The following is a 12,169-nucleotide window of genomic DNA, read 5'->3' as shown; positions in this document are numbered from 1 at the left end:
GCATATCTGCTGGGAATTTTGCTTCTAAAGTCCCACTAACATATTCTGCCTTTTAAATGTCCTCGAAAAACACATTTTCCCTCTTTTTTACAATTATGTATATACATTACCGAATTTTAAACGCAATGTTACATTAAAATCCCAAAAGCCATACATTACGTTGCAAATGTCCCCGAAAAACAATTTCTTTCTCTATTGTACAATTATGTTTATACATTACTGAGTTTTGAACGCAATGTCACTTCAAAATATTTTCAGTACGCACTTTCCTCATAAAAATTGTTTTTACATATAATCTACACAATTTATCGGGGAGTTTTGTAGTTAAGCCGACCAAAGATATTTCCACCCGAACTTTCTTTTGCGTAAATAATGTCAGTATAAAAATCCAAGAATTCTAAGAAAAAGATTAGACCAGCTGACTAATAAACGTAAATGAATAGAACAAGAACAGGGGCGTAGCCAGAAAAAAATTAACCTTAATCTAACCATTAACCGGCAGGGTCAACATGGCACCAAAGGTTCGATAATAGGCAACTGGGAACTAGGCAACTGCGGATCCCTGGAAACCAACACCTTTTTACGCTCTTTAAGCACTAAAACGCCATAAAACCGACTCTCTGAGATACACGATACACGTTAAGTATTCTGAACAATTGATCAAAAAAGGGGAATAAATGACAACCTAAAATACATTAAAATCTTTATTAGCAAGGTTGTAATCAAACCAGCAATAAGACAGCATAACACCATCATAATGTTTTTTATAGATTGAAAGTTATTAATGCAATAACTAAAATCTTCATTCTTCTTTCTTTATATTCAGCACCAAAATAATGTTTTTTGCAGATTGGAGGTTATTAAAAATATAACCAAATCAAAATCTTCTTTCTTCATAAATATTAATAAAAATTTCAAAAATATAATGAAATCGAACCATGGACAAATTGAATCTAACATGAATGAATGAATAAAACATGGCAAGGATCAAAGTTTCATACCCAAACCATGAATGAGTGAATCAATCAAATCAGATACATGTTGTATCTACCAGTCAAAATGACAGTAAAATGGAAAAAGGGGTGTTTACTTAATATTAGGCTAGAAATGGGGGTAAGTTGCTTATTTATTTAATTTTTTTATATATATATACCCTACTTATAATGCATCTTAATAAAGATTGAGATGGAAATTAATCGAAAAAGTTGAAAAAAGAAAATGATTAGACAAAATCTAACCTGCGTGGTCCCTTGGCGAAAAACCTATTAATAATATCTTCTTTATTAATTTGAACACCCAAATGAACATGGAGTAATGCTGCGCGTCGTTGAATATAAATCACCTCGGGTTAATAAATCTCAATAACCTATGTTTACCTATTGTATATCTACCACGAAAATTGCTTTTAATTGTTTTTGCACTTGTATCTGTGTTAAAACAGATATGCTGTAAAAAATGCCTTATCGTCGTCTACGAAAATGCCTAAATTAAAAAAATTAAAAACTACAATGAGAGGTCAATGTATATTGGGCTCTCCTTAATCAAACTGGTCTAAAACTATACCATATCAAGTTTTAAGCCATTGTTTTAATTTTTGCACAAGTTATTGGACTTTTACCATTAGCGAAAAGTATGCTTCCTTATACTACCCACATAAAATTGACACTTTAGGTTAGGTTAGGAATTATATATTATTTTTTTTTTAAAATTCACAGACTTGTACTAATGTCATAATTCCTAAGATGATATATCCAAGTAGTAAGCTATTAACATCTGCAGGAAGTTATTATCAGTCTACGTGTGCTCTGGGCCTATTTCGTGAAAATTAATAATTAGTATAAAAAGGATTGAAATTGAAATTTCTAGCTAGCTAGCTAGCTACATATGTTCCAATATAAGCAAGTAATTATATTTTTGACACAAAGACTCTCATTGCAGCACACGTGTCATGAGTCACCATGCCTGGTTGCTTATTAGTCTTGCATGCTTTCATTTGGTCCGAAAAGCCTTTGATTGCTTTCATTTGGTCCGAAAAAAAAACACTAATTGCTTTCGTTTGGTCCGAAATTTTAATTACACGGTATCGGTTTATAAAAGTTCTAATAACTATAAGAAAATACAGGCTGAATCGCACCTCGAATACCGTAAATATGGGTCAAAGCAGTCAGGTTTTTGTAAACCAATCCGAATACGTTATTTCGGCCGGCAAGCCAATCAATTTGCATGAAAATCCTTCGGATGTCAGTCGCTTTTTGCCGTATTTATTAACTCAGTCACAGAAGAGGAAGGACCGTAAAATAAAGCTCAACGGTCGCAGGGCCTGCGGAATCAGAGCACCCTATCATTTTTTACGATTTCTAGTAAAAATTATGTCAGTCGCGTGACGGCGCTGACGTACACTGAATCCGCCCCTGGGGCCACCTCTATGTTGCTAAAGACTCCATCTGCACGAGGGAAAGCTTTAAGAGTAGCTTCAATGGAGTTTGGAATGGATTCAGGATTTTCTTTTTCCATCTTTTGCCAAAAGGTTACCCACACGTCTAGCTCATTTGAAATACTTAAAGGGTTGGGAAAGTCGTTAAAATAGAAATTTACAAATGTGTCAAATTGATTTTTCAATAGCAATTTAGAAGAGTGTTCTTTTTCATATGCAAGGAGATGTAAAAGTTTGGATGGTATGATCACTAGACCATGACATGCAGTCACAGAATGATCAAATCGATCGTTTAGCTCAGAAATCACATGGTCAAAAGAGGGATAGTTATGGCCTTTTTAAAGTAATTTGAAACATCAGAATAAGTATAATTTGGCCTGTGCACTTGTTTTTAGCAGTTCAAGGAACACTAACTGTTATGTTTATTTTTTTAGCTAATTCCTCTGCAAGTAAAAACCATTTTTCATGATAGGTGTCAATATGGTCTCTAATGCAATCTTTTAAAGAATTAATTAACATTACAGCTGGTGGTAAATACTGAGTAGTATTCACTACCAGCTTTTTCCTCCAAAACACTATATAAATAATAACTACTAGTCGATAAGGCCCGTGGAAAAATCCACTTAGGCAAAAGGCCAATGAAAAATAGGTTGCTTTAGATGTGTTGCTGACGTCAGTAGTGCATATACAAAAAAAAATGTTCTTAAAATCTGACATCAAATGTCAAATCGCATTAAATCCTCCACACAAATCTTACACAAAGTAAAAAAACAGTTTGCAAGGTGTAAAATATAGTTGATAAAAAGTTACAACAACGACACTCACAACATCGACACTCACAACACCAATACTCACAAAACCGACAATAAGAACACCGACAGTTAGATAATAATAATCTCAGAAATAACGCATCTCAAATATGTACATCTTAAGTGATTACGTTGAAAACCCTCAGTATTTTATTCTGAAATGTCAAAAAGGAGGCCTGCAAGAGTTAGCGCAAATCAACAAATATATAAGTTATTTTACACATTTTAAATATTGTCTTTCCCTTAAAAGATTATACAAAAATATGAAAAAGCCATAGTTTCGAAAACATCAAATTTAAATCTAGAAAAATCAGTCATTACGGTTGGATACCATCCTCTCCCACAAAAATTTACACAAAATGTAAAAATCAACCAGTTAAGAACACAAAAATTTTCCTTTTTAGTTCCGTACTGCCCTTTACCAACAATTTTAAACCTAAATGTCAAAAAATCAATGAGCAAAGAATAAACTTGAATCAACAAAGATCATTATTTTGGAAACATTGTATATGGTTCGTAAACAAAAGTTTACACAAAATGTAAAACAGATCAGTTTTTGAGAAACACATCTAAATCAACAAAAATAAGTTCATTCAGCATGTCGTATATTGCCATTACCCATTAATCTTCTACAAAAAGGTTATGAAACACATCAAAATTTAAAAAAATCAGTGATTTCAGTGCATACAGTCCTCGCGTTTAGATTACAAAATATAAAAAACAAAAACAGTTTCAGTCAGAACATTAAGTATATAATTTTTTATTATCAGCAAACATTTATCCCTACAAAATTTTGTAAAATTCTCAAGAAAAACAAAAACGTGAAACCATGGAATTTTCTTCCAGCAAAAATTACATCACATACAGTTAGTTCTCCCAAACAATAATTTATAATACGAAATATAAAGACAAAGTTGTTTATATAGTCTGAAGATGTACTTAGTGTACAAAAAGCTTAACAAATAAATACTTTTTAACTTTCAAACTCGTTTTATTTTTTCTTAATTAGTAAAATATGGCTGTTATTTTTACCGATAAAGACATCAGCTTTACAACAGCTTACAGTGAAGTCTGATTCTACAAAGATTTGTTCTTTCAGTATATATATTGCATGTGGTCTATTTCCACAAAAGTTTACACAAAATTTCAAAAAAACAGCATTTTGCAACACGAACAATATAAACTGACAACCATACCATCCTCTCAAAAATGTTTTTAACCCAAAGTCATAAACCCACGTATATATAAATTTCCAATCAAATGTCAAAAACCCTTGTAAAAAAACCTGGCATTTTACATGTAGGCTGACAAAAGTTTAACAGGATGAGGAAACAAAACAATAAAAAATAACTTAATACACACACTTTAAATTCTATAAAATTTGTTCCACTTGTCATATTGTGGTCCCCTTGTAAAGTTTACAGGAAATGTGAAAAAATTATTCTCTATGGGCATAAAAATGTGTCACAGTATCCTAAAAGTTCAAGAAAGATTTTGTAGCTATAGCTTGTTGTTACATCATAATTCGTGTTCAAAAAAGAAGAGAAGTTTGAGTACTAAGGTAGCTATAAATACCTAAAAAAAGAGGAATAACGACAAAACTCATAGATTAAAGCTAGCTATGGGATGGAGCCTTGAAGCTAACATTAGCTAGCCAGCTAACAAAACAGTACCTAAGACACCCAGTTAAATATACTTAAGCTGGGGAGACTTAGCTAAGTCTATAGCTAGCTGTTTATGCTTAGTAAAACATATATAAAGGAAAACAATAGCAATGTAAAAATTATGACATTTGCAGTTAGTTCAACAAACCAAAACTTTCTATTTCGCTGGCACATTTGTTTGGTAGCCAGCTAACAGCTTTATGCAGCATTTTGAATTTTAGGACAAATACATTAGTTACGCACCGGGGGATACATTAATTATGCAAAAAACAGTAAATGCTAGCTTTTTTATAAAAAACGCGGTAAAACATAAAACTTAAAGAATTTGAAGCTTTTAAGTGACTTTTTCCTGGCAAATGCGAGTCTGCCTGACACGTAACTCTAGCGACATAAAAACATAACGTCTAAAAATATCAAACTTCTTACTATATGTGAATCCAAATCGACTTTAAACCCAAGCTTTTATTTTCTACTTCTAACTTTTCTTTACTACTTCTAGCTGCACTTTTCACTTTCGAAGTAACTTCTCGTGGCTTCTAACTTTACTTTTGTACTTCTACTTCTCCACTTTTACTTTTCTTGCTTTTAATATCTGCACTTTTTTGTGACTAAGGGATCGTCAAAAATAAGACATTTTTTAACCGCTTCTTCAGTTCGCCTTTTGTGTCGAGAACTTTGTCGAGAAATTTTTATGTTTGTTTGTTTTTACGCTAACGGAACTTTTTATTCGAATGCCGTCCCGTTCGAAAGTACGTATTTGAACGAATCATACTGCTTATTTTCTATCACGTGGTTTCTAACGGTTGCGAGACAAATGTAAACAAAACAAAAAAACTCGAAAAACTCGCGCATTCGGGTGGTAAAAAATATCGTGTTTGCAAAAGTGACAGACAGACACACTTAGCGTATTATTATAAGAGATAAACCAACCAATCTGACTTCCAATTCTTGTTTCGAATTGATGTGCGAACAGCGTCGCTTGCACCACTACCAAGGTCGAAATGCCTTGACAGTTTATTTACGCTAACTTTGATTTTATTTTTTCTCCTTGGGAGACGTTCGAGTACGTCGTCGTAGAAATCAAGGTATACGCAAGGCAAAATAACATTTTGTTTTTCTTTGACAATGGATTGTATTTAATAACGCGGTATACGTGATTACATCTTGGTTTGCTGTTGCTAGTTCCAAAATCATTAAAACTATTTTATTTGGAAGTTGATAAAGATTTTTCGTTGCCTTTACTGTGTAAGATCCAACGATCCCGACTGGTTGAGACACGATATGTTCAATGATTCTGGTTGGTTGGGACACGGGATCTTCAACCATTCTGGTTGGTTGAGACACGGGATCTTCAACGATTCTGGTTGTTGAGACACGGGATCTTCAACGATTCTGGTTGGTTGAGACACGGGATCTTCAACGAGTTCTTCGTTCGAATAAAATGATTTTAGCAGCAGACTGACATTATATTTGTTCTTCAAGGTTACTCCTTTCTATTTGGTAAGTGTGCACACGCCATGTGGATGGATTGTATGGTGTATAGACCGTTCCATTTGTAATTAAACTTCCCACCTTTTCTGTCCTTCCGTTTTAGATTCTGACGAAGTAACCTTTGATTCAATTTGTAACGTCAATTCTGGTTTGTTGTGTCGTTTGTCGTAGGCTTTCTGCTGCTTCTTTTGGGCCTTTTTTTGATATTTTGGCTGGCTGCGTTGTGAGCTGCATCTCGAATTTTAGAACTTGAACTCAAAAATGCTCTACATGTTTCGAAATCACAGGGATAATCAGTTTCGATAGATTCCTTGATTAGGTTATACTTGATATCAATCGGTTGGGCGGGTTGGCGGTTGTACAGTAAAAGATGGCGAAAATTTAGTTGAGAAGTGAATACTTACACGGTGCGCGAAAAGAACACCTTCAATAACGTCAGGCTATTTTTTTGAATTCTCTTCCAAAACATATACTAATGAATCTTTTATTGTTCTATTTGTATCTCGCATTGGCCATTCGATTGTCGGTGGTAAGCTGAAAGTTATTCGTTGATCGGTACCTGTTAACTCGAGCAATGCATCTGAAACCTCCTTTACGAATTCTTTACCTCGATCATTGATTTGGGTCTTAAAGCACCCGTGGCGACACATCACGTCATACAAAAATCTAGCGACAATGGAAGCACTTTTGTCCTTGACAGGTTTGGCTTCCGACCATTTTAAAAAGTAATCAATTAAGTGTTTATAACCATTCACCTCTGGAAGATTAAACACATCAACTACAACTCGATGCCCACTCAATGCTACCGCTACCAATGCTAGGGTTCTCGTTTATTCCCTCATGGACATCATGAATTATGTTCTGCTTTTGTTTACCTTCAAAGATTACCCTTCGATTTTGTTTGTATGTAAAATTACCATCCACAATTGAAAAATGTTTACACGATTTTTTTAAAATTCCTTTTCAGTCCTTTGTCTTTCATCCCTTCTGGATACTTTCCATTCAGAATATAATTCTCAATAGTGTTTAAATTCACGTCTATGTTTCGCCATTTTGATTTTTGATTACTAACCACGCGCACAGAGGAGAGCTTAACATCACAAAACATTCGAATGGAGAGCTTAGTACAGTTAAACCATGTTACACATCTGTATAGGCGTAATACCCTTTTCATAAGAAGGTTATCGCAGCTTCAGTTTAAATAAAAACACAGGAAACAGTCTGTCGTTTTAATTTGTAGAATAAGTTTTCATGACAGCAATAAAAGGTGTAGCTAACCTAACTGCATTTAGCATAAATACAAAGTATATAGAAGAAAAAAAGGTGAGAAGGAGACCTACAAACCTGACATTATCACTTCCAAACCAAAACGGCGTTCGTCAGATTTTTTTCCCCGGGTCTACCGTAATTCCAATATTATCGTCGTTCCATCTAATTTAGTGCGGTCGAAAAAAAAATTTATTATTATCGCACTAATAATTATAAGAAATAAATCATTTTTTTTCGAAAATTTAATTTCGCAATAAAATAGTGGAAAAAAATATGTTTTATTTTGTATTTTTTTTTATTTTTTTTCTTTACGACTATGTATCTATATATCTTCCAAACAACAATTTTACAGAATTTCCATGTCTGTGTGGGGTAAATATAAGTAGATTTTAGATGTAGCTACTTACCAGTAAACGTTAAAATAAGATATTTGACTTTGTCATGACCAACAACAACATTTTTTTCATGTTTTAAATCTCTTTTTCACAACAAACTACGAGCTACGAACGATAAAGTTTGTTATGATGAGATGGCGCCAAATTTAATAAATATACAGACCGGAAACATTCAATAATAAATCGAACAGGCATATTCTTGTTTAATTATTCTGCACGTACTGAGCTCTACGAATATTTCCAATATCAAAACAACCTTAGACTTTGTTTTAGGACTTTTTATTATCATGATGGCTGTAACATGTAAATTGATTTATTATGAAGCAGACCAATTCAGTCAGTCTGGTCTGGTCTTCAAAATCAACACTGTTATCATGAACTTTTATTCAGCAGCCGTCCCGCGCAGTGCGCAGCTCGCCTTTCCGTTAAATAAACTTTGATTCGATGTCAAAAAACAATATTTGGCGGGGAGTTCCAATCCAATAACGAAAACAGTTCCCCTAAGTTATCTGGTTCGCACTATAATTAGAAGAAATCTGAGCTGTAATTAGAGGAAAAACAAAATGAGTTTCGCACTAAAAATTAGAGGAATAAGCTGCGTTTGAAGAAAATAAGCTGCGTTTGAAGAAAATAAGCTGCGTTTGAAGAAAATAAGCTGCGTTTGAAGAAAATAAGCTGCGTTTGAAGAAAATAAGCTGCGTTTGAAGAAAATAAGCTGCGTTTGAAGAAAATAAGCTGCGTTTGAAGAAAATAAGCTGCGTTTGAAGAAAATAAGCTGCGTTTGAAGAAAATAAGCTGCGTTTGAAGAAAATAAGCTGCGTTTGAAGAAAATAAGCTGCGTTTGAAGAAAATACCTATTATTTAAGAGAACACAATCACTAAATAACCAACTAGAGACTAAAATGCTAAACCTCTTCAGAAAGAGTGTCACTTAAAATTTTTATCTTAAAGACTTTCTTTTCAGCACTTATTGATGTAAATATGTAATTATCATTGTTTTTAATATTTTTAGTATAAAAGTTTGTAGATACACTTAAAACAAAATTATGTACTGACGTAAACCATCTAAGGTATTGCACTACAAATATTGTTGCAAATGCTTGTCGTATTCAAGATCACAGATCGCATTTAAACAGCATTTAAACAGCATTAGCTACATATCTATGAAGAGATAGAACATATTGGATTTCTCTTGAATGCAATGTGTTGTACCATAAAAATATGCTTTTTGGAATAACGGCGACAACTTTGTAACCTTAAAAAATTATCAAAATATGTAGTTTTAGGGGAAAATACTTTTAGCATAGTTTTTGATTTAGGGGAAAATATTTTTATCAAAATAGGAAATCATTATTAAAGTTCAAGAAAACGAAAATAATTATGAAGGGACTCTACGAACATATAATTAAACACTTTTCGTAAACAAAGAAATATGAAACGGGCTTGTGTTCTAGGAATTCACTAATATCTCTATAATAATACGGAGCTTCTCTCTGTGACTTTTGCAAAGTGGATAAAATTTCTTTGATAAAGTCTATAAAACATCGCCTATAAATTTGTTCTGTAAATTAGCAAACTTTGACGTTAAAGCAATATTGACGTCAAAGGAAAGTATATTAAGATTAGTGAAGCCAATGCATTGCACTTTTAAAATTAAGGCTTAATAACTTGGAAACGGGTGGAAATAACTGACGTCATCTCCTGCGTGGGTAACTAGGGACTACCTGGGACCAAGTTGGGTAAGTTTTCCAAACCTGGGTCACCAAATCCGTTTCAGAATGGACTTTTCTTGATCAGCGTTTCAAGATCTATACGATGAAGGCAATAGGTACACAAATTTCTTGAAAATAAATATTTGGGAATGACAGGCCATTGCTGACGTCAACAAAATTTTTAACACCTTATATCTCCTTAGGCTTTTGTCGAATACATATGATCCTATACATTATTGTGAACAGCGTTTTAACCTTTACACGTTATAGGCAACGAATAAACTAAACTTGGCCAATTTTTTTTGTACCTGCACTGTTGACGTCAGCAAAAAATCTAAAACAACCTATTTTTCCATTGTCCTTCTGCCTAAGGGGATTTCTCCACGGGCTTTATCGACTAGTATTTACTAAATGTGTTTCCGATAACTCAGTTCTTCAATGTTGCTATTTACCTGAGATATAGATTCTTCTTTTTATTCGGGAATTTCAGCTTCTACTAACTGAAAAATCACAACAAAGAAATCTTCAGCTGCACCTGGCATTTTATTAGCAAACCGTCCAAAGTGTTTTGGGCCGATCTACCTCTCTTTTTATTCAGACTATGATCGAAAGATCTTAGGGCAAAGCTAGAATATTATAATATCTTCTTCTCCTCCAAAATGCGACAATATCGAATTATTGTTTTGTTGAAAATATATATATAAAAATAAGTATCCACAACGTAAACTTTGTCGGTTTATTTTTGTTGTATATACAAAAATAACATTCGAATTTAAATTCATTCTACAAAGAAAGTTGCAAGACACGAATTATTTAATCGCGAATAACTTGAAGTGTTACAAATTCGAGGTGCTTCCAACCACCAGGTTGCTTTTTATTACATGATCTTAAGTGCCTTTTTATATTATTTCATATATTTACAGATTACGACTAAAAATGATAAATCGTAACAAAACATGATTCTACGCCGACTAGGGTTAATATAATCAATAAGATACTTAATTTGTGAAATTCAAAAATCAAACTTTACGATTAAAGTAAATACTGTTGTTATCATTAAGCTGGGGTGTTTTTTTGATGTAATAAATTGTTAAAAAAAGGTCTGTGGAATTTCAACGTTGTAACCTGGCACCATGTTGATCTCTTATTGCATTGATGTTTATTAGCAGTAAGCTGGGGAATTCCCCGGAAATCATGGTATGCTGAACTATTATCTCTATAAGCAAAAAGTACTTGGCATTAGTGACATCATGTCAATAATCTTACTTTTAAAAAACATCTAGTTTCCAACTACTAAAAGTGCATTTCGAAATTTTGATCAGAAATATTATAGTGTTTCATTTTTTCTGAAGTATTACCATCTCAAGCAGGCTTAATGAACTGTTTTACTTTCAAATATCATTATCTTATATCGCTTTGTTCAAGCTACTTCTATTCTAATTAAAATTTTAGAAAAAATAGCTTTATTTCTCTACAAATAGAGTTTATTTCTTTCAAAAGAGGGGTTTATCTTCAAGCTCATATTACTTAAAAGCGCATCAACATCAACAAAGCAAAAAGAGTTGGTAATAAAGCTTATCATTTAAAAACAAAAGTTGATTCATGCTAAGGAATTGATAACAAAAATAGTCGATCCAAAATCAATTACAATAATTATTCATCAAGGTAACACGCACGTCAAACATAGAAAACAGTACGAGGAATTGTAGTGCAAATACATAGGGACTTCCCCTGCGTACGTTTATATGATTACTGGCAGTAAGTAAAGGTTGCCAGTTTAGAATACATGAGGAGATCGAACACAACATATGTATGGTGAGAAAGCATTGTTATATAGATATTTATTGAATTTGGGCTTCATGGTGAAACTCTTAGTCGCGGTGAAGCTTTGTCAGTTTCAAAAGTGTCAGACACTGTTATTTTATATACGTTTTTTGCGTTTATTGTCGCCTATTTATTAGTCATGCAGTGGCTTGATTGTATTGCGCTGTTTAACCGACCAGGTCCAATGCCTACTCGTGTTTTAAAAGTCGGCATATATTTATATATATACTGATCACAAGAACGAAGTTTCAATCAGTCGATAAACGGATGAACAGAAATGAAATAGTTTTAAATTTCTGCGAACTTTTTTTAAATAATTTGATAAAACTTTTTGTATCGTTTCTTGCATTCTCATATTTCTTTGTTTAAGAGCACTTGGATGTTCAGAAAACATGTGAGATATTAGATGGCAATAAAGGCAGTTTAGGAGTTTTGAAGACGTCAACATTGCGTAAACAAAAAACAGCCGTTGCCTAATGTGTAGAGTTTGTAACGCTGATTTAAAAAATGTATAAGAACATGTGCTTTGATATTAGTTACACAATTCAAACAATCATGAAACCCTAACGCC

General features: G+C 33.1%; 1 protein-coding gene across 5 annotated transcripts in view; it reads left to right on the top strand.

Annotated features, from left to right (window-relative positions):
- Positions 1 to 8,773: 8,773 nt before the first annotated feature.
- LOC130649135 (uncharacterized) overlaps positions 8,774 to 12,169 on the top strand; it is an 88,086-nt gene continuing 84,690 nt past the window's right edge. For 2 of the 5 annotated variants that reach the window (XM_057455360.1, XM_057455368.1), the window contains exon 1: positions 8,776 to 11,589. In XM_057455360.1, coding sequence (XP_057311343.1) covers positions 11,587 to 11,589 — 3 coding nt within the window. In that variant the 5' untranslated portion in view covers positions 8,776 to 11,586. Of the gene's footprint in view, positions 11,590 to 12,169 lie in introns of all 5 variants that reach the window. The other 3 variants (XM_057455381.1, XM_057455374.1, XM_057455389.1) reach the window with 2 other exon arrangements.

This window comes from Hydractinia symbiolongicarpus, chromosome 1 (genome assembly GCF_029227915.1).
Source record: "Hydractinia symbiolongicarpus strain clone_291-10 chromosome 1, HSymV2.1, whole genome shotgun sequence".
In the NCBI taxonomy this organism is placed as follows: Eukaryota; Metazoa; Cnidaria; class Hydrozoa; order Anthoathecata; family Hydractiniidae; genus Hydractinia; species Hydractinia symbiolongicarpus.
This window is presented reverse-complemented; position numbering and strand designations above follow the sequence as displayed.